The following is a 27,486-nucleotide window of genomic DNA, read 5'->3' on the forward strand; positions in this document are numbered from 1 at the left end:
ACTTTGCTTTCCCTTTCTTTCCAGGGTATTAAATTATTATTTCAATTGTTTCTGGAAGGAAGGGAACTTTTTTACCAAAGGATAAAAAATCTAAGGTAAATTTAGGTCTAATAATCTTTTTTGTTCCTTTCCTCACAACAAGGAACAAAAGCCTGATCCTTCATCCTCAGGAGCGGTATCAGTTTGGAAACTATTTCCAGTTTGGAATATATCCAAGCCTTATAGAAATCTATAGCCAGCTCCTAAGTACCCATGAAGGTGCGGCCCTTATTCCAGCTCAGCTGGTATGGGGCAGATTACGTTTTCTTCAAAGAAATTTGGATCAATTCCGTTCTCAATCTCTGGTTTCAGAACATTGTTTCAGAAAGGTACAGAATTGGCTTCAGTTAAGGCCTCCTGCTAAGAGATTTTTTTCTTTCCCGTGTCCCAGTTAACACAGCAAAGGCTCAGCATTTCTGAAATGTGTTTCAGATCTAGAGTTGGTTGGAGTAATTATGCCAGTTCCAGTTCTGGAACAGGGGCTGGGGTTTTATTTTATCTCTTCATTGTACCAAGAAGGTCAATTCCTTCAGACCAGTTCCGGATCTATCAATATTGAATCGTTATGTAAGGATACCAACATTCAAGATGGTTACTGTAGGACTATCCTGTTTTTTGTTTAGCAAGGGCATTATATGTCTACAATAGATTTACAGGATGTGTATCTGCATATTCCGATTCATCCAGATCACTTTTAGTGTCTGAGATTCTCTTTTTAGACAAGCATTACCAGTTTTTTTGGCTCTACCGTTTGGCCTAGCCTCAGTTCCAAGAATTTTTTTCAAAGGTTCTCGGTGCCCTTCTTTCTGTAATCAGAGAACAGGGTTTTGGTATTTCCTTATTTGGACGATATCTTGGTATTTGCTCAGTCTTCTCATTTTCGAAGAATCTCATACGTATCGACTTGTGTTGTTTCTTCAAGTTCATGGTTGGAGGTTCAATTTACTAATCAGTTCATTGATTCCTCAGACAAGGGTAACCTTTTTAGGTTTCTAGATAGATTCAGTGTCTATGACTCTGTCCTTGTCAGACAAGAGAAGTTTAACATTGATATCAGCTTGTCAAAACCTTCAGTCACAATCATTCCCTTTGGTAGCCTTATGCATGGAAATTTTAGGTCTTAGGACTGCCGCATCAGATGCGATCTCCTCTGCTCGTTTTCACATGCGACCTCTTCAGCTCTGTATGCTGAACCAATGGTGCAGGGATTACTCAAAGATATCTCAATTAATATCTTTAAACCGATTATACGACACTCTCTGACATGGTGGACAGATCACCATCGTTTAGTTCAGGGGGCTTCTTGTTCTTCCGACCTGGACTATAATCTCAACAGATGCAAGTCTTACAGGTTGGGGAGCTGTGTGGGGGTATCTGACGGCACAAGGGGTTTGGGAATCTCAGGAGGTGAGATTTCCGATCAGTATTTTGGAACTCCGTGCAATTTTCAGAGCTTTTCAGTCTTGGCCTCTTCTGAAGAGAGAGTTGTTCATTTGTTTTCAGATAGACAATGTCACAACTGTGGCATACATCAATCATCAAGGAGGGACTCACAGTCCTCTGGTTATGAAAGAAGTATCTCGAATTTTGGTTTGGGCGGAATCCAGCTCCTGTCTAATCTCTGCGGTTCATATCCCAGGTATGGACAATTGGAAAGCGGATTATCTCAGTCGCCAAACGTTGCACCTGGGCGAATGGTCTCTTCACCCAGAGGTATTTCCTCAGATTGTTCAAATGTGGGAACTCCCAGAAATAGATCTGATGGCTTCTCATCTAAACAAGAAACTTCCCTGGTATCTGTCCGGATCCCGGGATCCTCGGGCGGAGGCAGTGGATGCATTATTTCTTCCTTACAAGTGTCATCCTGCCTATATCTTTCCGCCTCTAGTTCTTCTTCCAAGGGTATTCTCCAATATTCTAAAGGAATGCTTGTTTGTTCTGCTGGTAGCTCCAGCATGGCCTCACAGGTTTTGGTATGCGGATCTTGTCCGGATGGCCTCTTGCCAACCGTGGACTCTTCCGTTAAGACCAGTCTTTCTGTCTCAAAACCTTAATTTTAAGGTATGGAGTTTGAACACTTGATTCTTGGTCAAAGAGGTTTCTCTGACTCTGTGATTGATACTATGTGACAGGCTCGTAAATCTGTATCTAGAGAGATATATTATAGAGTCTGGAAGACTTATATTTCTTAGTGTCTTTCTCATCTTTTTTTCTTGGCATTCTTTTTGAATACCGAGAATTTTACAGTTTCTTCAGGATGGTTTAGATAAAGGTTTGTCCGCAAGTTCCTTGAAAGACAAATCTCTGCTCTTTCTGTTCTTTTTCACAGAAGGTTTGCTAATCTTCCTGATATTTATTGTTTTGTACAACCTTTGGTTCGTATAAAACCTGTCATTAAGTCAATTTCTCCTCCTTGGAGTTTGAATTTGGTTCTGGGGGCTCTTCAAGCTCTTCCTTTTGAACCCATGCATTCTTTGGTCATTATATTACTTTCTTGGAAAGTTTTGTTTCTTTTGGCCATCTCTTCTGCCAGAAGAGTCTCTGAATTATCTACTCTTTTTTGTGAGTCTCCTTTTCTGATTTTGCATCAGGATAAGGCGGTGCTGCGAACTTCTTTTGAATTTTTTACCTAAGGTTGTGAATTCTAACAACATTAGTAGAGAAATTATGGTTCCTTCATTATGTCCTGATCCTATGAATTCTAAGGAGAAATCATTGCATTCTTTGGATGCTGTTAGAGCTTTGTAATATTATGTTGAAGCTACTAAGTCTTTCCGAAAGACTTCTAGTCTATTTGTCATCTTTTCCGGTTCTAGAAAAGGCCAGAAAGCTTCTGCCATTTCTTTGGCATCTTGGTTGAAATCTTTATTTCATCATGCCTATGTTGAGTCGGGTAACACTCCGCCTCAAAGGATTACAGCTCATTCTACTAGGTCAGTTTCTACTTCCTGGGCGTTTAGGAATGAAGCTTCGGTTGATCAGATTTGCAAAGCAGCAACTTGGTCCTCTTTGCATAATTTTACTAAATTCTACCATTTTGTTGTGTTTTCTTCTTTTGAAGCAGTTTTTGGTAGAAACGTACTTCAGGCAGTGTTTTCAGTTTGAATCTTCTGCTTATGTTTTTTCATTAAAATTTTATTCTGGGTGTGGATTATTTTCAGCAGGAATTGGCTGTCTTTATTTTATCCCTCCCTCTCTAGTGACTCTTGCGTGGAAAGATCCACATCTTGGGTAATCATTATCCCATACGTCACTAGCTCATGGACTCTTGCTAATTACATGAAAGAAAACATAATTTATGTAAGAACTTACCTGATAAATTCATTTCTTTCATATTAGCAAGAGTCCATGAGGCCCGCCCCTTTTTGTGGTGGTTTTGATTTTTTTGTATAAAGCACAATTATTCCAATTCCTTATTTTATATGCTTTCGCACTTTTTTCTTATCACCCCACTTCTTGGCTATTCGTTAAACTGAATTGTGGGTGTGGTGAGGGGTGTATTTATAGGCATTTTAAGGTTTGGGAAACTTTGCCCCTCCTGGTAGGAATGTATATCCCATACGTCACTAGCTCATGGACTCTTGCTAATATGAAAGAAATGAATTTATCAGGTAAGTTCTTACATAAATTATGTTTTTCTTATTACACTATTGCAATAACCTTAAAGGGACACGGAATACAATTTTCCTTTAATGATTCAGACAGAGCATGTGATTTTAAACAACTTTTCAATTTACTTCTATTTTTTTTAATTTGCTTTATTTTCTTGGTATCCTTTGTTGAAAAGAATACCTAGGTAAGTTCAGGAGCCGCAATGCACTACTGGGAGCTAGTTATTAGTAAGACTAATATGTATACACTTACAGTGCTTTTTACTTAAAAGGATTGAAAGATCAAAATTGGAATATGCATAGGTGCATTTCAATGTTAAATGGAAGCATTTTTGCCGCCAAAATGCTTCTAGTAAAAGTCATTGCTGTTATTCTGTAGCATACGCACATATCCTGTAAGGGCCCATGCACCAGTTAAACACCACACCTTCTCAGAGAGCTGGCTGTAGTGTGTATTGCTTCTGATGACATTATTTGCGTAATACGAGCCACTGCTGACTCTATGAGAAGGTGCGGTGTTTAAATACTGGTGCACAGGCTCTCACAGGATATGTGCATATGTCACAGAAAAACTGTAATAATTTTTACTAGAAGAATTTTTACTAATGGAAGTATATTGCAAAAATGCTTCTTATTCACATTTAAATGCACCCATGTACTTGTCTTTTTTTGATCATTCTATCCCTTTAACTCCTTAACGACCAAAGACGTGCCAGGTACGTCCTACAAAAAACGGTTGTTAACGACCAAGGACATGTCTTGCACGTCCTCAGGGGTTTCAAACACTGGAAGCCATCGCGATTGCTTCAAGCCGCTTTCAGGGTATTACAGTGGTGCCTCGATATTGAAGCATCCTGAAATACCCTTTTTTAAGCAACCCATGCAGAGAGCCACACTGTGGTCCTTTCTACATCAGCCAGCGATGGTGCTGATCGTTGGTGGCGTGGGAGAGATAGTAGGGAGGCAAGTGGGCGGCCCATGGCTGGAGCATTTTATGTGAGGGTGGAAGAGAGGTCCAGGAGCGCGCATTAGGGGAGGGAGTGCGCGGGACTGCTACACTATGGAACAGTTTTAATGAAAGGGAAGGAGGGAGGGAGAGGGGGGGTAAGTTTTTTGGAAAGCAATCTGGGGGGGAGTGTGGTAGGGTATTGAGGGGGGGCAGCTACACTACAGAAAAAAATTGGGATTTTGAAAAAATGAAAGCCTAAAAAATAAAAAAATAAAAGCCTAAAATTTAGCAAACTGGGTACTAGCAGACAGCTGCCAGTACCCAAGATGGTGGCAAAAAGGTAGAGGGGGAGGGTTAGGGGGGGATCAGGGATGATGGGGGTAAGGGGGATCCTACACTGCAGAATATATATTCATTTTTTTTTTATTTTAAAAAGCCTTTTATTTTAGTACTGGAGTCTCTCTGCTAGTACTTAAGATGGCGGTGACAATTGTGAGGTGGGGGAGCGAAGAGAGCTGTTTGAGAGGGGTCAGGGAGGGATCAGGGGGTGGGATGTGTCAGGTGGGAGGATTATTTCTACACTAAAGTTAAAATTAACCCCTTCACTGCTGAGCATGATACAAGTGTGGTGCGCAGCAGAATTTGGCGGCCTTCTAATTGCCAAAAATCAATGCCAAAGCCATATATGTCTATTTATGAACAAAGCGGATCCCAGAGAAGCATTTACAACCATTTGTGCCATAATTGCACAAGCTATTTGTAAATAATTTCAGTAAGAAACCTAAAGTTTGTGAAAAAGTGAACGGTTTTTTTATTTGATCGCATTTGGCGGTAAAATGGTGGCATGAAACATACCAAAATGAGCCTAGATCAATACTTTGGATTGTCTACTAAAAAATATATATATATACATGTCAAGGGATATTCAGGGATTCCTGATAGATATCAGTGTTACAATTGCTAATTTTGGGGGGGGAAATGGTTTGGAAATAGCAAAGTGCTACTTGTACTTTTTGCCCTATAACTTGCAAATAAAGCAAAGAACATGAAAACATTGGGTATTTCTAACTTTAGGACAAAATTTAGAAACTATTTAGCATGGGTGTTTTTTTGGTGGTTGTAGATGTGTAACAGATTTTGTGGGTCAAATTTAGAAAACATTTGTTTTTTTTCCATTTTTTCATCATATTTATACATTTTTTATAGTAAATTATATTATATGATGAAAATAATAATCTTTAGAAAGTCAATTTAATGGCGAGAAAAACAGTATATAATATTTGTGGGTACAGTAAATGAGTAAGAGGAAAATTACAGCTAAACACAAACACCACAAAAATTTGATAAGGGGTTAAACAGAAATTAAACCCTAAATGCTTTTTATAAGCACAGTTAAGGTTATTTCCTGCCTCCCTCTAGTCATAGGTAAAATCACATGTGCAGCAACTCTCCCTCAGATACTTAGGATACAAAATAGCCCCTATTTAGAGGTAGGTGCATAAAATTTACCTAGTGTTTAGTGTCCCTTTAACCCCTTCCCGCCGTTAGGACATTCCATGCCGTCCTAATTGCGCTGGGCTTTAGCGCCCTTAGGACGACATGGAACCTCCTAGTCGTTTGGCTATCCTGAAGCCTCTGGAGCTTTCTAAATTGGATTGCGGGCTGGAGGGCGTGCCTAATGTCATAGGCACTTCCCTCTGACCCGATCCCATTATTAAAATCACATGATCATGTCAACAATCACGTGATTTCAATATTTACTTATTTGTTTACCGCAAAATTGATTATTAATTAAGGTAATGGGTGAAAAATAAATTTAGCTTTTCAAAAACTTTAATTTTGACATTACTGTCCCTTTAAGGACATGTGTACCTCTGTCACTAATGTGTCATACTGCAGATTTATGTTGTTTAGCAGTTCACAGGGTTGGATTAGCTTAGAGTTGGCTAAAATAATGTTTTATTTTTCTCATCTGTCCCTTGAGGTCTCAGCATATGAGGAGACAGCCAGAGCTTATATTAGCTTTAGTTTCATGATTCTCCTACTTTTTTCACATTGTTTCATGTTGTTTCCCTCAGACATCCTATAAAAATGAAACCTGAGTCTTTACAGGAAGTACAATATTTTAAGTAATTAAAAAGTAACAATATCTGCTATTATATAATACAAATATGTGAAGTTTAAAATGTAATATTGTCTCATTAATTACCAATCTTATTTACAAAGTAAAAATGATGTTGAACCTAAAACTTAAAAATCTCAATTGAAGTATATTTGATTCAATCAATAATTATTTATATGCAAGTGAATATATTGCTTGCTTGTTGCACTTTTGTTTTTTTTCTTGGACAGTTTGGACGTTAACAGCAGTCTTAAAATAATTGTATTCTCAAGTTGAGTTTAATAAATACTTGGTGGTGGTAAAAAAAAATCTACATAATTTAAAGGAACACTAAAGTAAAAAATAAACTTTAATGATTCAGATAGAGCAGGCAATTGTAAATAACTTTCCAATTAATTTCCTTTACCAAAATGTGCAAAATCGTGTTGTATGCACACTTTCTGAGGCACCAGCGCCTACCGAGCATGTGCAAGAATTCACAGTAAATACATATCTGTTTTGTGATTGGCTGATGGCTTTGATATTATACAGGGAGCAGAGAAATAGATGGATCTTTAAATGTTTGAAAAAAGTCTACACCTCATTTGACTAAATGCTATTGTATTGCACTGACTTTTTATTGTGCAATTATACTTTATTTAATGGTCCTTTTTAAATTTCTAGTTCACATGCTTAATCCAAAAGTTTATTTGGCCATCAAGGAATTGTGTTGCATTTTGTGAAACTGAGAATGTTACTACACAAAAGTTTACATATTTGCACTGGAGCAGCTTACACTACGTAGTACATGGGGCCAATTGGGTGAGCCAATAAAAAGAGACATATATGTGCAGCCACCAATCAGCAGCTAGCTACTTCTGAGTCTACCTATGTATGGTTTTAAACAAAGGATACCAAGAGAACATGATGTAAACTGTAATGTTTTTTTTAAATAGCATTCTCTGTCTGAATCATGAAAGTTTAATTACAAGGTCTGGCAACAGTAGATGACCTATAATTAGGACCTTAGTACCATCTTTCAAGACTCCACTTTCCTCACAAATGTATTGGTCAGCTTTAATTACAAAAAAAATCACCTACAAAATGTCTGCACTAGTTTTTGTGACCCATGGAGAAAAAAAGAACAAATGTGTGCTTTTGTTGACTTCTTGAGTTGGCCACAACTCAAGAACCCTCTGAAAAGGAGAACAACAGACACAGGTTACCCTGTGTTCCTTAAGGCTTCTAAAATATTGATCTGGGGCCTCCATGTGTTAGGACGTTGGCCATCACCAGCTTAGTTCATGATACCTGAAGTTCCTATTCCTAGTTTACATTATGATATATTTTGATATTAAAACAACATTATCTTGTTCTCCTAGCGTATTATAACATACTATTATACAAGGTTCTGTACCACTATCTAGGTTGGTTTCTTGAACTACCTTAAAGGTGTTTTAAACTTAACCATATAATGGGATGGAATGTTCCACCTAGGTCTAATCTACTACTAGAAATGGCCTTGGTTGAAGAATTTTTTGTCTATTACATTACTAATTCTGTATTGTATTTTGACTGGATGTAGTGTAATGTCCAGGAACCTCATCTCAAGGCACCTTTTTCCACTTAATTTAGAGGCTCCAGTTTTACTGCTTCAACATTCCCTACTAAACAGAGAGGTTCAAATTCTTTTCAAAATCACTTTTAATTATAATATAGTTCAAAATATTTAACATCCCTGACAATTTGCTGTATTAGATCACGCCCTTCAGGGTTTAGCATTTTAGTGTATTAGAGTACTGTTGGCTCAAGTGTTTCCTTCTTTTAGCCACTTGAAATGTTAAGAAGCATTATTACACCTAAGTTTGTTTTACTTCTTTTTTTTTTTTTACTCTCCCAAGATGAGCAACATCTGCTGAATTAAACCAACCAATAAATAAGTACAAAAGCTTGAAAAGCAGAAAAAGAAACCCAGGATTCTTGCCATTGTATTATTGTGAAAGAAAAAGTCTACCCTCTGTGAATCTACAGATGCTGACGTGCCATGCACAGAGCTCATGTTAGCTCCTGAATAGATTTCTGGTTATTGTTATATTGCTCTGTCACAGTTTCAGGTGACAGAAATTAGCTAACAATTAAGGGTGTGTATATCTGAATCTTGAATCTGATACTGTTTTTCCATAAGGTTATTCAAAACTAAAGCTACTGTACATATTCATTTTCAGTGGAGAACAGAATATCATATCTCTTTATTCATTGGGTAACCCGTATATGTTAAGTGGTAGCCCATTTTACACTGAATGGTAGAACACAGTGCACCCTCGTATATCACTGTCCTTGTCTTCAGGTGCTCGCCCACTTGCCCACACCCATACCTTACTGACGGCCGCCTGCCTCCCTCCCCTCTCGTTACTTCCCATCATTCCCATCTACAGCACTTTTCTTAACCACAACTAATGTGTGAATTATCTCTCTCCACAAGATTTTCTTTTTGTCACACATAAAAATCATATTTCTTACATGAACTTATTTCTCTGTTACTTCACGTGCTTTTCTATTTCCTTTGTGCTCAGGTGCCCACCTGTCCTGTATGTGGCCACCTAAATACATCTACTTTACATCAGATGGCATCTTACAGCCAACACCCTCTGCCCTTTTATAATTTGTCATTTTATTTTTGTAAATATCTCCCGTTTAACATGTACCTAATATCATAGAGTTGACAGGACAACCATTGAAGCCTGAGCGCTTTAAATATTCCTTTAACGCCCTAAAAGTTTTCAGTGTAAAATAATTATATAAATGGAAAATGCCAAAATCTACATTTTTCTCTTCTTTTGTATTTGTTCTTTCTATGTATTAGAAATAAAAAATAAAACAAGCTCTGACAGATTTGGCATAGTTTGTGTACATGTTTATTACTCTCTCTTCCCTAGACGGATATATAAAAATGTGACTGGGAAGGCACTGAGTTTGATGCAAGCCTATTCTACCATACCTATAAACACCTCTGTGCAGTGATTGGTCTGGCCATGTGCAGTGAGATTTATCATTGTCCTGTGTTTTAATCTGTTACACACACACACACACACACACCACACTCACTGTATTCCAGCACCTGCAACCGTCCAATAAGATGATAGTGCTAACGAGGGGAGAATGGCAGTGGTGCTGTAGGTTTAAACAGCCCTGCAGCAGGAATAGCAAGACATTGACTACTCTCAGGTAAACCAGAGGATATGGCAATATGTTTCTTTTAGGTTTTTTTCTCCCCTTCAAAGGTTAGTGCATATCTCCCCAAATTTGTGGCTGTGTATCAGGGACTCAGGAGGTTAAAGGTGGCCGGTCACCATTTTGTGGGTGGAGCAGTTTTGGAGGTGGGATCATGGGTGGTTAGTGGGTGGTATTGTGGGTGTGTCTGGGTGGTCAGTGGGTGTGTCTGGGTAGTTTGTGGTGGGGCTTAGGGAAATTAAAATGATCTCATTTTAATAGAGATATGCATTTCTGATAAATATTTAATACACAAATTAAATTCTAAAACAGTTCATCAAACAATTACTTATAACTCATTGAGAGACATATATGCCAATGACTCAGATCAATATCCTTAAATACAGCCTAAATCAGTTAACTTTAAAGAAAAGGTCAATTAGAAATGTCCTGCATTTGTCTGTTTTTAAGCAGTAGGCAAGCAGTTATATAACTATTCCCAGGGGACAATATCTTGTAAATACCGGTATTTATATGTGAAAAACAAACTGCTTTTGCATTAACCCATGAATGCATATATTACAATAATTCTGAAGGCTTGAATGGGTGATTGATTATAACTGCAGACATATGACCTGTTTCAGAGGGAAAGCGGGTCAGAGCTCAGAATCAGGGACTGTCCCTGTCAAATAGGGACAGTTGGAAGGTCTGACCGTTAGTGCCTTTTTGTATCTGAAGCTTCTCTTTGATTTCCCAGTAAATTTTGTAATGAGCATGAAGGGAGTTGTAAAAATACTGATAAGCAGGTAGGGCCAGCTGTAAATCACTTTTATCCTCCTGTGTGTACCTTATTGTAAGTCCCAATAAAAACAATGAAGTCCCAATGAACTGAATTAGCAGTTTACTGTCCCAGGATGAAAAGAGATATGTTTATAAGTATCATAAATGAGTCCGTCTATATCCGTTTTAGCTGATACAGTGCTCCTCCTAGCAGTGCGTTTTTTGGAAATTCTACACATAATGTCCTGATATATATTTTTTTATGTCAGTGAGTATGTTCTCCTGTATTGTAATATTTATTGAAAGGGATCTGAAACCTATGTTTTTCTTTCATGATTCAGATAGAGCATGTGATATTAAACTTTCTAATTTACTTTATCAATTTTTCCTGTGTTGAAAACAGCGACGTATACTTAGGAGCCGGACCATTTCTGGGACACTATATGGCAGGAGTTTTGCAAGAATGTTATTCATTTGCAAGAGCACTAGATGGCAGCATTATTTCCTGCTATGTAGTGCTTCAGATGGCTACCTAGGTATCTCTTTAACACAAAATATGAGAATGATGCAAAGCTGATAATAGAAAAAAAACTGAAAACATTTTTTTTAAAATGGTATGGTCTGTCTAAATCACAAAATAAATTTTAGGGTTTCATATCCCTTTTAATGTTTACTTAAAGGGACACTGAACCCAAATTTTTTCTTTCATGATTCCGATAAAACATGCAATTTTAAACAACTTTCCAATTTACTCTTTATCAATTTTTCTTCATTCTCTTGCTTTCTTTATTTGATAAAGAAGGCATCTAAGCTATTTTTTTGGTTCAGAACCATGGAAAGCACTTGTTTATTGGTAGGTGAATTTACCCACCAAACCCGCAAGAACAACACAGTGTGTTCACCAAAAATCTAAACTTACATTCTTACATTTCAAATAAAGACACCAAGAGAATGAAAAGAATGTTATAATAGGAGTAAATTAGAAAGTTGCTTAAAATTGAATGCTCTATCTGAATCACGATAGAAAAAATTTGGGTTCAGTGTCTCTTTAACAGGACATAAAGCTGCTGCTGCTCTTATGCATTTTTATATTGATCTGTTGCTTGCCTATACCTATATGTTTCATCTTCGCATAGAGGTTAAACACATAGCTACAGGGGCATCAAATTAAGTTTTTTTATTTATACGTCAGAAAGTATTTACCACATTGCAAATATTTGTATGCAAGCATTTAAAGTTGTCATTTTGTTAGAAAAATTTGCATTGTTTTGCATGCTCAGGAAGTGAACAGAGCTAGAAAAGACATTTCAAATTTGTTTACCTTACTTAATTTACTGTGGCCATTTAGAGAGAAATATAATAAAACTACGAACAGGGTACATCGTCTATCATAAAGCCCTTAAGGACGGGCTCCCTACCCTGTACGTCACCCACTTCCTGTTCTGGGGTAGGGCAAGTCTTGCATGCCTGTCAGTGGGGTGCCTCCACTACATGAGATACACACTGCATTCATTGTGTATCTCATGCATTTGCTGGATGTCTGCATGTGAGGCTATCCAGCAACAGTGCAGTCAAATATGATTATTACTGTGTATACAGTCTCTGTCTGCCAGTAACAGTGATTTTATACTTAAAATGGAACCTAGAAAGACTGGCATTCTGGAATGCATGCTGGTATCGGGCTCACTGGGCTATCACTAAATGCCTCAGGAGTGAGGCAGTCCAGTGATGCCCAATTAAGTGCCCCATGGTCATGTGATCACTGTGACAGCCAGTCACAGTAATTAAATGTCAACAATGGCTTGTCTTGACCGCTCCCCTTCTCTCCTTGTTAGCCTCTGTGTCAAAGTCTAAAATGTGTTTTAACAAAGTCTATATGTTTTGTTTTTCTAAATTTATTTTTTCTAAATTGTGTATATATACTGTATATATATTTATATATATAATTTTCACATTTTTTTGTTTTGGTTTTTAAGCACAAAGTTTTATTTTCTGCCATTGGCAATAAAAGGGCTAAATTAAGTGTCAAAATGCCTCTAGGCCACTAGTTTCTAAACGTGTCCTCCAACCTCCCTAACAGGCCAGATTTTCAGGATTACCTTGGATGAGAGCAGGTGAAATAACCATGTTTACTAATCATCTGATTATTTCACCTTTGCTCCAGTTCACATATCCTCAAAATCTGGCCTGTTAGGGAGGCCCGAGGACAGGTTTGAAAACCAGTGCTATAGGTAAATACCCAGAGGTATCTAATTTCTCCAAATATTATTTTTGTTCTAGCAGCTTTGGATTGGGTAACCACTAATAAAGGAGAAATTACGCTAAATTTTCTCTCCTGTTTTTCCAATGATCTTTGTTACCTACTGGAGTTTATTAAATTGTTTAAAAATATCTCATTTTACTTTTATTTCAACATTTGAAATAGCTGAGTGTGCCTGTGGTATCCCTACTGAAAGTTTATATACTTAAAGGGGCATAAACCCACATTTTTTCTTACATGATTCAGATAGAGCATACAATTTTATACAACCTTCCAATTTACTTTTAGCATCAAATTTTCTTTGTTTTTATTATGCTGTGTTGAAAAGCTTTAAGGTAGTTTCAGTAGTGTGCACATGCCTGCACTATATGGCAGCAGTTTTGTAACAATGTTATACATTAGCAAGAGCAGCACTATTTCCTGGCATGTAGTTCTCCAGACATGAGCTACCTATCTAGATATCTCTTCAAGAATAACATAAGAACAATAAACATTTGATAATAAAAAAAAAATTGGGGGGATTGTGTCCCTTTTAGCGATGTGATTTGTCATTCTTAGTTTATGTATCTTGTTTGAAATTATAAATGAAATAACAAGTTAACTTAGTATTGGTAATATTGACAGAATAGTTTATATTAGAAGAGTTAAAGGGACATGAAACCCAATTTTTTCTTTCAAGATTTAGAAAGAGCAAGCACTTTTAAACAACTTTCTAATTTACTTCTCTTATCTATTTTGCATCATTCTCTTGATATCCTTTGCTGAAAAGCATATCTAGATAGGCTCAGTAGCTGCTGATTGGTGGCTGCACATAGATGCCTCATATGATTGGCTCACCAATGTGCATTGCTATTTCTTCAGCAAAGGATATCTAAAGAATGAAGCAAATTAGATAATAGAAGTAAATTGGAATGTTGTTTAAAATTGTATTCTCTATCTGAATCATGAAAGAAAACTTTTGGGTTTAGTGTCCCTTTAATTAAATCTAACCAGTTGCAAAAATCACAAAATTTGTGTTTCTTACTTCAACAACATATATTAATCTTGTCTACTTTCCTCAACTTGATTTGCAGTTTAATTATATTTGTTATTTAAAATGCTTGCTATACCATTAATTATGAATATAAAGTGTATATAATATGAGTCACATAACTTGTTAGGCAAGCCTATGTAATAAAGTTGTCTAATTGATAGACAAAGCTTTTAATGATTTGCCATGTCACCATATAGTGCAAGAGCAGGAAATGGAACAAAACCTGGTCAGGTGGAAAAAGCTCATAGATTTGTCAGTGTTTTGTCACATGGGCAGACTATGATTGGCTGGAGACTGATTGGTGGTTAAAGGATATTTAGTGGGTAAACTTTAGTTGGACACTGCCCTCTAGTGTTAACATATATATATTGCAGCAGTGTCCTGTAGTGACCAAAGTGAAGTTCTTTTTCAGACTAGGTCATTTTCCTTATAATAATTATAATACATTATAGCTGGTTGCATTGCACTATATAGTTAAATTAACGTTCAAAAATATCATTGTCGTATATTAAAAGGATATAAAAACCCAAACATTTGATTCAGATAGACCATGCAATTTTAAACAAGTTTACTTCTATTATCTCATTTGTTTTGTTCTCTTGGTATCCTAAATTGAAAATGATACCTAGGTAGGTTCAGGAGCTGGGAGCTAGCTGCTGATTGGTAACTGCACAGATATACCTCCTTATGATTAGCTTACCAATGTGTTCAGCTATCTCCCAGTAGTGCATTACTGCTTCTTCAATGAAGGATGCCAAGAGAATGAAGCAAAGTTGATAATAGAAATAAATTGGAAAGTTATTTAAAATTGTATGTTCTATCTGAATCAGGAACTAAACATTTTGGGTTTCATGTCCCTTTAATTACAAACTAATACCAGCCATTATGGCTCAAATGTATTGTCTCAGTACTTTGCTTTTTTCTAAAACTAGATTGTTATGAATAATAATAATAATAATAATAATAATAATAATAACAACAATAATGATAGTATAAAGATACCAGCACTCAACAATTAAAGAATATGCATCAAGACAGAGTGGGGAATATTGTATTGGGAAAATACAGTTTACATTTGACTTCTTGTTGATTCTTCAACAATTTAATTTATTCTATATTTGCTATTCAATTGGTTAAATGTTAATGTGTGTGCACTGTCAGTTTACTGTAGAAGAATTTGTCTATGTTGGGTGGGTACAGTGTGTGTGTGTCTGTGTGTGTGTTTGGGGGGGTAATAAAAACTAATATCAAGGTGCCTAAACTGCACTCTGGTATTTTAGCTCCTTTCTTTTCTCTCTCTTGTTGCCTTTCAAGTTTAGGGCAACTGGCACCTTTTGTATTTGTGGTGCTACAATAATGAAAGTGAGCTTAGCAACTCCCTAAAACCACCATTAATTATAGTACTTCAGTGACACAAATATAAACAGCAACTATATCCAGGCTGCTCCAGGCTACCCAAAACCCACCATGATCATTGATTGGGCAAATGCTTCTACACAGATGCTAAGTGCAGAACACCAGTGAAATTAAACATTAAGAAGCTGCAAGTTAAATCTGTGTTTTCTAAATTGTAACAATATAATGTTTAAATATTATTTTATTGTTTTGCTTACTACTTTCTCATGTTTCTTCAGCACATAAGGAGGAGTTGCTAAATATTTTGAAATAAGGTGTTGCTAAGTATTTTGAAATATTACATAAATATTATTGTCCAGTACATGAAGGAGAAAGTTTCCAGTTGCAAGATCATAAAGGTTTTCATAACAGACAAGCTGTATTTTCTATTTTTATTCAGTGGTTTGACTGCTGCATTACTGTATTGATTACACAATGGATAATGGTGGTTGCTATAAATCTGATTAGCTAAAGGTCTTTAATCATAGTTTGTGGTCAGCAGTACATTTTAATTGCACTTGTATTATTAGCCATTATAAATCCCCTTTAGTTCTATCTATACACTGGAATTTTCTTCAAATTTTTTTATCAATTATAATTTAGGAACCTAGAATTTTCAGCCCCTCCAGAACTACATTAAAAAAACAGCTACTGAACATTGTTCTGTTATGTATATGAAATAACAGTGGTTAAACATGTTGACATTTTTTATGAAAAAAGGGGTTCACTGAAGTGCTGCATTGTTGTGTAGAGTCTGAGAATAAAGAGTGGATTGTGTAGGTATTATATTTATATATAGATCAGAGCCGTAACTAGACCTCACTTGGCGAAGGCTTTGACAGGGCGCCATTTCTATGATGCTCTATGTGGCAGTTTGCAATCAGCAGAAGTTAAGCTGGTAGCCACATAGGTGCACGAGGAGATAAGACTTCAGTGTGCCAATAAATCATCCTTTTACCTTGGTTAGTTTCTTTCTATACAAATATGATGACCGGTTTTCTGTACAGCAACAAGGAGGTGCCCATCATGGTAGCCGTGTAAAGGCAAATCCAGTCACTTTCCTTACACTGTGAGCCCTGTTTTTCAGGAAAGATACACAAAGGGGCCAGACAGGAACCATGTGAAGTCTCCCAGTAGTGACACCCCTACTAATTATGGGGCTAGATGGGCCCCCTAGAGATGTGAACCCAGTCTCAATTGCGATCTTTAAAACCCCTGTTGATAAGCCCCTGATATTGTTTATATATTCTTTTATATATTTCCATTGCTTTAAAATTCTAATTTGTGCTCCAAATGTTTTGTTATATTACATATATAGTATATATACAAAAAAAATGATTCCCTGGCTCCTTAAAATTGTGTGATTTGCTCCTTAATATTCTGGAAGGCTCCTGAGTTTCATATATATATATATATATAAATATATGTGTTAAGCATCTGACATTTCCAGCTCACCAGTATCTAAAAAATATTATACCCAATTAGATTTTAAAATCCAATTTATTTTTTTGTAGCCAGGTGTATCATTAATATCCTATTTATTTGCGGTTTCTCCAAGACTATATCAGAGCTATTAATAGTGTCTGCTTTATGCCTTTTTCTGGTACATTTTATTCTTTAGCTGAATTCATCATTTTTTTTATTATTATTATTTCAACTACATATCTCATTTCATCTAGTCTTGTCTAAATCCCCAAAGTTCAGTTTCTTACCTTTTGGTTTGCTTTATCTTGACAAGTTTAACTGTCGTGATTTTAAATGTTTTATCAAAGTTAGCCCATTGCTAACTGCTGGCCTAGTCTATATATATATATATACACTTTAATGAAAGCGATATTTTTTTAATGTCGAGTCTCACTGGGATGCCTGCAGCAGATTCTTTTTATTTGGCATAAATAATGCCCCTGACACACATCATACTGCATTTATATCAAGTTCATAAGATATGAACTATTATTAGCTTTTTGTGAAATGAAATGTAAGAATGCGATTTATACGCAAAATATTAATCTCCACTCACAGCTAACTATCCAAATTAACAAATTCATCCAGCTTTTTTCATTTATTTAAAAGCATATCTATATGTGTGTATCTCAGACAGGCAGATACTGGAGTTATGAAAGGAATCCTTGAATCAGAAAATAAATGCATGCTATTAAAAATGGTCACAGTAATTGTATAATAATAATATATATTTTTGAGAGTCTTAAAGGTTAATTGTCTGTTTTTGTCTTCTTTTCTTTTTTTTAACAGAAAGAACTTGTAACTTGTTCTTTCACTATTTTAGTTAATTTGTTTTACAGTGATATTTTCCACTCCTGTGTCTCTGGTGTGTGTGTGTGTGTGTTCGTGCATGTATGTATATATATATATATATATTTGCCAGCCGTCTAGATTATTATTATTATTATCATTTATTTGTATAGCACCGCCAAATTCCGTAGCGCTGGGTACAATGATGGGGTATACAATGACAAAGATTTGTGATAAAATATAAAACATAACAAAACTAAACAAATCTAGTACAGGAGGAAGAGGGCCCTGCTCCGGAGAGCTCCCAGTCTACAGGTTTAGGGTGCAGAGACATAAGGTTGGGTTGGAGTAGCTTGTCACATCGGTTGTAGTTGCAGCAGTGAGTCAGGCAGTTCATGTATTAGTTTGGTTCGGATGAGGGATAGAGGAGAGATGGGTAAGCCTCTTTGAATAGGTGAGTTTTCAAGGAGCGTCTGAAGCTATACAAGGTTGGAGACAGTCTTATGGAGCGGGGTAGAGAGTTCCAGAGGACAGGAGCAGCACGTGTGAAGTCTTGGAGGCGGGAGTGGGACGTAGAGATAGCAGGAGTGGAGAGACGTACGTCAGAGGTTGATCGAAGTGGATGGGATGGGGAATATTTCACGATGAGAGAGGAAATATAGTTGGGAGTTAGACTGTTGAGTGCTTTGTAAGTTAGGGCTAATAGTTTAAATTGTAGATGTAGTACAACGGAGCAATGAGCATCACTCCCACCCCCTATTCATGTGTTCTAGGTGGTTATGGTTCTCTGAGTACTTTTGCTGCCATGGTAACCTTTAGACACTCAAATAAAAGGTAAATTTCTCCTCCTCATTTTCATGAATACAGATGGTCATCATGGTCTACATTGAGTCAGAGTTCCTCAAAACTTGCACAGTTTACAGTTGTTTTTATGGTAGAAAGTAAAAACATGTAACATTCTCTTACAGTGGGAGCGCAGTATAACCAGATTTTTGTAGTGTAATGATCATGAGAATCAATAAAGGCAGGAATACCAGAGTGTACTCCGTTTAAGACAAATAGGGTGACAGTTGTCTGTGGATTTGATAACTGTGAATGATATTATGAATTTTTTAGCCCATAGTATGAGAGCCCATGCACCAGTATTAGTGGTGTGTATTGTGCCTGTGATAACTTAAAGGGACAGTCAACTCAAAAATGTGTATTGTTTAAAAAGATAGATAATCCCCTTTATTACCCATTCCCCAGTTTTGCACAGCCAACATGGTTATTGCTTTTTTATTTATTATCTATTGAATTGCATTTTAGAACCCACGGGCGTGAGCACAATGTTATCTATATGGCCTACATGAACTAGCAGTCTCCTGTTGTGAAAAGCTAATAAAAAAGCATGTGATTAAGAGGCTGTCTATAGTGGCTTAGAGACAGGCAGAAATTTAGAGGTTTGAATGTTATATTAATATAACAATGTTGGTTGTACAAAACTGGGGAATGGGTAGTAAAGGAGTTATCTATCTTTCTAAACAATAATAATTTTAGTGTTGACTGCCCCTTTAATTTGTGTCATACAAGCCACCGCTGACTCTATAAGAAGCTGAGATGTTTGAATACTGGTGCACAGGGTATTGCCACTTTAAAGGAGGACACACATGAAAAATACATCTGTCAGGGTTCTTATAGTGGAACATTATACTAAATATTTCTTTAAACAGCCCCTGTGATAAATATTTTTTCATAAGTGTCCTCCCTTAAAAGCGGCAATATGGCAACCCTATGCATGGCCATCACATCATATCTGCATATGCCGCTGAAATGCACAAATAGATTCATTTTTTCTAATAGAAGTGTCTTGCAAAAATGCTTCAATTTAAAATTAAAATGCACCAGTGTGCATTTACTTTTTGACCTTTCTTTATCTTTATTCTGTAGAATATATTTTTGGGGATGTTTTAGATGGGTTGTTATTCAGTATTCTCAAATATCTAGAATGGCAGATTTATCTTCTCTGCTAAATGATGTGTTCTGTCTTTTTCCTCAGCTCCTGATGCATCTCAGACAAAAGTTCAAGAGAAAAAGGTAGCATCGTCCAGCCGTCCCATCTCTGCCGCTCAGGGACAAACAGGAAAGGAGAATGTTGTATATAAGTCAGGTACGTTAGTATGGTTTTGTTAAACACACAGTCTACTCCAGAGTTTTTATTGTTTAAAAAGATATATAATCCCTTTATTACACATTTCACAGTTTTGCATAACAAACACTCTTTATATTAATACACTTTTTTTGCCTCTGTGATTACCTTGTATCTAAGCCTCTGCAGACTGCCCCCTTATTTCAGTTCTTTTTTCAAACTTGCATTTTAGCCAATTAGAGCTGACACATGCATAACACCACGGGAGTGAGCACAATGTTATCTATATGGCACACATGAACTAGCACAGTCTTGGCTGTGAAAAGCTAATAAAATGCATTGAGATAAGAGGCAGCCTTCAAGGGCTTAGAAATCAACATATGAGCCTACCTAGGTTTAGCCTTTAACAAATAATACCAAGAGAACACAGCAAATTTGATGATTAAAGTAAATTGAAATTGCATGCACTATCATGAAAGTTTATTTTTGACTTTACAGTCCCTTTTTAGTATGGTAGTAAATTCAAAATGAAATGGGTTGGAAAGAGCATTATATTTTTAACAACGTTCCAAATTAATTATATTATCAATTTTCAGTTCTCTTGGTATCCTTTGTTAAAAATGAATCTTAGGTGAGCTCAGAAGAGTGCATGTGTCTTTAGCCATCTGACAGCAGTGTTTGTAATAATATTTATAGCAATGTTATACATAGTTGCAAACAGTGCAGCCATATAATGCTAAAAACATGTGCACACTCCTGAGCTCCGATCAGCCTACTCTTCAATGAAAAATAAAGAGAAAAAAGCAAATCTGATAATAATAGTCAATTTGAAAATTGTTTAAAACTGCACGCTCTATCTTATTCATGAATGTTTAATCATGACTTTACTGTCCCTTTAAACCCTATTTTGGCCTATTTCGCAGCATGTGTCTTGGCTGTTTGCACAGTTTTTATTAAAGGGCCATAATACCCAAATGTTTAAACACTTGAAACAGATCCAGTATAACTGTAAAAAGCTGACTAGAAAATATCACCTGAACATCTCTATGTAAAAAATAAAGATATTTTACCTCAAAAGTTTCTCAGTAGCCACATCCCATTGTAAAGGACTTCTAAGCAGCATATCAGTATGTCTGTCCCGGGAGAGCGGAAGGAGCGAGCTTACGTGCACACTTATCTTATTTCCCTATTCAGCTTAAGGAAGTTTAAGATTAAATCTCATGAGAGTTAAGTGAAATCTCATGAGATCACAGTAAAAGAGTTCATGACCTCTGCACTGTTGATGCTGATTGGCTGCTGTTCATTTCTTCATTATCATTTTTTTACCTGCAGCTGGGCTGCAGCTGAGTTAACTTTTTACACAGAACTTACTCTGCTGAGCTGAGGAGATTGTGAGGTAAAATATCTTCCTTTTTTACATAGAGATGCTCAGGTGATATTTTCCTGACAGCTTTTTACAGTTATACTGCATCAGTTTCAAGTGATTTAGCATATGCGTATTATGTCCCTTTAAGGATTACAATCTCTCACTACATAAAGGAACATTAAAGATAAATGGTTTTTTTTAAAAGCATTTACAATACCATTTTGTAAGCATTTTTTTATATAGTTTTGCTCTCCAGGGTTAAAGAGAAATTAAACACTCAATAAATGCTAGATAGACTGATTTAAATAAAGCACAGATTAGCCTAAAAATATTATGCAGATGTAGTTTTTAAAATTATATTAGTTTACATATTGAAAATAAGTTTATAGTTTTAGTGTCCAGTAGTTATGGCAGCCATGTTGTAACCTAGGTTTCCTTCTCTGCTGAAGCCAATTAGGGGCAGTTATAAATGGGTCACTAGAGGGTGCAGCTAATGGCAGTGTGGAATAGATCAGTGTTAAGTCTGAAGTCTGCACTTCTGAAATTATTTGGAAAGCATTACATTTTCAGAATTGAATTACAGTAAAAGGGACAAGAAAAATAATGAAAGTGAATGAAACATGAAGGGGTCAGGCACCAACTGTAGACAACAAAGAATCATTGTATTGTAATTAAATGGATAGAAAGGTCACAATTGAAATGTGCATGGGTGAATTAAAAAATATGAAATAGAAGCATTTTTCTCAATATACTTCCATTAGCAAAAATGCTTCTAGTAAAAGTTATTACGGTTTTTCTGTAGCATACGCACGTATCCTGTGAGGGCAGTTGTATGGCACAAATTAAATCTTCACAGATGCAATACACACCATCTTCAGCTCTCTGGATATGTGCATATGCCGCATAAAAAGTGATAACTTTTATTAGAAGCATTTCTGCTAATAGAAGCATTTGTTTTTCAAATTTGCACCTATTTCAAATTTGACCTTTCTATCCCTTTAATAGTTAAAACATTTGGGGAGCATAGCATTGGAAGATATTATATCATATACTTACACCACAAAATTTGCCGTCCCCTAAATATTAGTGGATCTAGGCTAAAATACACCCTGATTTTTCTTTCATATCATGTATCCATCAATCAGCAAGCTCTACCCAGGTGCTGAACCAAAAATGGGCTGACTCCTAAGCTTGCATTCCTGCTTTTTCACCTAAAAATACCAAGAGAACAAAGAAAAAAAGGAGTAAATTAGAATGTTGCTTAACATTGCACGCTCTATCTATTAGACATTCATGATTCAGACAGAGCATACAATTTTAAACAACTTTCTAATTTACTTCTATTTAATTTGCTTTCTTCCCTTGTTATCCTTTGCTGAAAAGTTTATCTAGGTAAGCTTAGGAGCAACAGAGAACCTAGTCTCTAGCTGCTGAATGGTGGCTGCATATATAAACTGATTGTCATTGGCTAACCCATGTGTTCAGTTAGAAACCAGTAGTCCATTACTCCTCCTTCAAAAAATGATACCAAGAGAATTAAACAAATTTGATAATAGAAGTAAGCTGGAAACTTGTTTTAAATTGTATGTTCTACCTAAATCATAAAAGAAAATGTTTGTGTTTCATGTTCCTTTAAGTCAAGTAAAAATCCCTGTATCAGAAGAATACTCAAATTCACCAGGGCAGCTCCTCTTCTAAAGGTGCAGAAAAACCAACATGTATCTACAACATGTAACTACAACATGTATCTACAACATGTATCTACATCATGTATCTACATCCTGTATCTACATCATGTATCTACATCATGTATCTACAACATGTATCTACATCATGTATCTACATCATGTATCTACAACATGTATCTACATCCTGTATCTACATCCTGTATCTACATCCTGTATCTACATCCTGTATCTACATCATGTATCTACATCATGTATCTACATCATGTATCTACAACATGTATCTACAACATGTATCTACAACATGTATCTACATCATGTATCTACATCATGTATCTACATCATGTGTCTACATCATGTATCTACATCATGTATCTACATCATGTATCTACAACATGTATCTACAAGGTAAAAACAAAAGGGGTCCTCAAGGGCGTAGACTGTATGATTTATGAAACGGATAAAAGAATACCAAATGGGTCGCTCACAAGTAAGATGGCACTATATAGATGAATAGTGCAAATAGGCAGTCTGGATGTCGCAGCCACCAACTGGCTGGTGCTCCCGGCAACAACCTTCAGGGGAATTCCTTCATGGACACGACAGTCTCCAATATCCGGCCACAGGTAATCAGGAAAAATCCAGCAGCCCCTTTCCACAAACACTATGCTGCAACTTGAGAAAAGTTCTAAAAACTTTAATAAAACATCAGTATACAGCTGATCTGTTTAAAAACATGCAACGTGTTTCTCAGTTCAAAGACAAGCACTTTTGACTTTACTTTGCCTTTATATGTAGCGGTGAAACGCGTTGTATGTTTTTAAACAGATCAGCTGTTTACTGATGTTTTATTAAAGTTTTTAGAACTCAAGTTGCACATAGTGTTTGTAGAAAGAGGCTGCTGGGTTTTTCCTGATTACTTGTGGCCGGATATTGGAGACTGTTGTGTCCAAGAAGGAATTCCCCTGGAGGTTGTTGCCGGGAGCAGCAGCCAGTTGGTGGCTGCGACATCCAACCTGCCTATTTGCACTATTCATCTATATGGTGCCATCTTACTTGTGAGTGACCCATTTGAGATTATTTTATCTGTTTCATAAATCATACAATCTACACCATGAGGAGCCCTTTTGTTTTTACCTTGTAAATGAAAATGTAACAGAGATTTTTGTGGTAATTATTGCTATGTACAAATGATGCCAAGCATATCACAGTATCCTATCACTTGTATGCAAATCAGGGTTGCATGTGCAGGCAGCCTACTTGCATATGCTGTGCAGGTTTCATTGTATAGTCTCTAAAATAATTTTAAGAATAATGATCACATTTGTACATGCTGTAGGTATTTTGATTTTAGAATCTTAAATTAATAGAAATGGCAAATATACTCGTTAACAGATTTTATATTCTTTAATGCTTTAGTAATCTTTCTTTTTCTCATTATCCAGAAACTCATGTGCTTCATAAGGTTGATGAGAGACAAAGACTTGCTCGAGAACGCAGAGAGGAAAGAGAAAAACTTATAGGTATGTGTGTTCACATTTGTTTTATTCCTCTAGCCGTTTAAAAAAAAATATGCCTACTATTTACACTTAAAGTATTCTGTGACTTTTTTTATGTTAATTGGGAATTACTTTTAAAAGCATTTTTAATAACACATATAATTTAAAGGGACAGTCAACACCAGAATTTTTGTTGTTTAAAAAGAAAAGTAATGCCTTTATTACCCATTCCCCAGTTTTGCATAACCAACACTGTTATAGAATTACACATTTTACCTCTGTGATTATCTTGTATCTAAGCCTCTGCAAACTGCCCCCTTATTTTAGTTCTTTTGACAGACATGCATTTTAGCCAATCAGTGCTCACTCCAGGGTAACTTCACATGCATGAGCTCAATGTTATCTATATGAAACACATGAGCTAATGCCCTCTAGTGGTCAAAATGCATTTAGATTAGAGGCATTCTTCAAGGTCTAAGAAATTAGCATATGAACCTCCTAGAATTGGCTTTCAACTAAGAATACCAAGAGAACAAAGCAAAATTGGTGATAAAAGTAAATTGGAAAGTTTTTTACAATTACATTTCCTATTTTAATCATGAAAGGTTTTTTTGGACTTGACTGTCCCTTTAAAGGGACATTAGTCAATGTTGTATATGTTTATCAGAAATTAATCATTGCATCTCAATCTGCATACAAAATGCATGTTTTAAACGTATTTTGTTAGCAAAATTTTGATTTCTTTGCAGTCCAGAGACACACATTTTGAAATGAGCAATTAGGAACATATACAAAGAGCCTACCACACGTATCAACCAATCACTGTATAGCAAAAAGGAAAGAATGGAATTACAAGGAATGCTCATCAGCATTTAACCCTTTGAGTGCTAAGCACTTTCCCACCTGGGTGCTAAGATTTTTTACTTTTTTTTTTTTTTTAGAACCCCAAGACTTACACTGTTGGAAAGGTTAGGCGATTACCCCCTGCTCCTATACTTAACATTGTTAAGTATAAATAAAGTTGCACGGTGACGTCATCACGTTATTGCGCGTGATGTCACCGCGCATAACGTGAAGCCCCCGTGATCGGGCCTGCATAGTGACAGGCATCGCCGGGGTGGGAGCCCCCAGATCTCCGTCAAGGTGCTAGTGACGGCTCTGAGATGTCATTGGCACCAGAGTGGGAAACTCTGTGACGGCTTAGAGCCGTCATTAGCACTCAAGGGGTTAAAGAAAAGTTGTCAAAATACATTATGAAAGTGGGCTGAAAAGTTATTTCACTCTACATAATTAAGAATTTTATGGGAAAGTAAATTTTAGAGGGACACTGAACCGAAATTTTTTCTTTCGTGATTCAGATAGAGCATGACATTTTAAGCAACTTTCTAATGTACTCCTATTATCAAATTTTCTTCATTCTCTTGGTATCTTTATTTGAAATGCAAGAATGTAAGTTAAGATGCCGGGCCATTTTTGGTGAACAACCTGGGTTGTTCTTGCTGATTGATGGATAAATTCATCCACAAATAAAAAAGTGCTATTCTGAACCAAAAAAAAAGCTTAGATGCCTTCTTTTTCAAATAAAGATAGCAAGTGAACGAAGAAAAATTGATAATAGGAGTAAATTAGAAAGTTGCTTAAAATTGCATGCTCTATCTGAATCACGAAAGAAAACATTTGGGTTCAGTGTCCCTTTAAGTTTGTATCTTTAATAACTAGAAAACACAAATGTCTATAGTTATGGTAAATATATGTGAGCTTGATAAATAAACTGCCCACATGAATGGTGGAATAGCTGAACATCAAAGGCTAAATCACATTGCACTGGTGACAGGAAGATAGTTCTTAAAGGAACAGTACACACTCATTTTCATATAACTGCATGTAATAGACAATACTATAAAGAATAAGATGCACAGATACTGATATAAAAATCCAGTATAAAACTGTTTAAAAACTTACTTAGTTTCCCCAGCCTGACCAATCTCTCTCCACATATACAAGAACTCACCTTAAAAAGTATTTTAGAGGGAGGCAAGCTGATACAGAGGGAGAACCTGACAAGCACCGAAGGGGGTTCTCCTCCCCCATGGTTCGCTTACACACAATTAGCACATTTTGTTCAGACGCACAAGAAAAGAGAAGAATTTAACCGCCCATTGACTAGATTTGAAAACTTATGTTCACAGCAGACCCAACCCAGACACATCATATCTAAACTGTACAACATATTACTGACCAATAGCGGCACAGTATACCCCTCCTTCACTCTTAAATGGGCCAAAGATCTAGAAAGAGAAATCAGCCAGGAGACATGGGATCGTGCTTTACAATGTCACAAAGAAGCTACAATCTCCTCTAATATTATGGAAATTAACTTTAAGCTACTAGCGAGGTGGTATCTTACACCAGCCAGAATACGTCATATATACAAAAAGAGCAGTGGCAAATGCTGGAGGGGTTGTGGGGAGGAGGCAGATATAATACACATCTGGTGGTCGTGTAGGGAAATGGAAGTTTTCTGGTCGGGGATATTCTCTGAAATAGAAACCAAACTCGACATTCAGTTACAAAAAGACCCAGGCATCCTTATCTTTCTAGACATTCCTAAAATTCGAAACAAACCTAAAAAACTTTTACTATATATTATGCTAAATAGCGCCAAACTCCTTGTCCCGCAAAGATGGAAATCAAGTGAGGTTCCCTCACTGGAGACATGGAAAGAGCAGGTCTCCTCCATGCTCCAAATAGAAAGGTATCAACATATGAAAAATGGCACAATGGAACTACATGAGGCAATGGTGGACTTATGGAATCCATCTGTGACCACATGCCGTAGTTGAATGAGACCCTTAACAGACAACCCATGCTCTTCTGTGCAGAATAGCAATCATCTTCACCCAGCCTCCAATTAATTAAATAGTTAATATAAGTGCCCAACCGGTCAGGGCATACTCGCTCATAACTCCCCTCCCCCTCCTCTTCCTGGGTTTTTTTTTTTTTTTTTTTTTCTCCACTCCCTATAAATCTTCTCCCCCCTCCCTTCTCTCCATATCCTACCTCTCACTCCATTATCTTTGCTGACACTTTCCTTAAATATTCTAATATTATCTTTACACCAGAGACTTATCAAGATAGATGTATAAGAAATGTTTTTTGGATCACTAATGGATAGTT

At 36.4% G+C, this 27,486-nt stretch overlaps 1 protein-coding gene across 2 annotated transcripts in view; it reads left to right on the forward strand.

The window, feature by feature from the left end:
• Window positions 1-27,486, forward strand: part of MAP7 (microtubule associated protein 7) — a 331,637-nt gene that overhangs the window by 189,393 nt on the left and 114,758 nt on the right. For both annotated transcript variants that reach the window (XM_053710889.1, XM_053710890.1), the window contains exons 2-3: window positions 19,670-19,780; window positions 24,256-24,333. In XM_053710889.1, the coding sequence (XP_053566864.1) occupies window positions 19,670-19,780; window positions 24,256-24,333 (189 nt within the window). The remainder of the gene's footprint in view (window positions 1-19,669; window positions 19,781-24,255; window positions 24,334-27,486) is intronic.

Source organism: Bombina bombina, chromosome 4, assembly GCF_027579735.1.
Source record: "Bombina bombina isolate aBomBom1 chromosome 4, aBomBom1.pri, whole genome shotgun sequence".
NCBI classification, from domain to species: domain Eukaryota; kingdom Metazoa; phylum Chordata; class Amphibia; order Anura; family Bombinatoridae; genus Bombina; species Bombina bombina.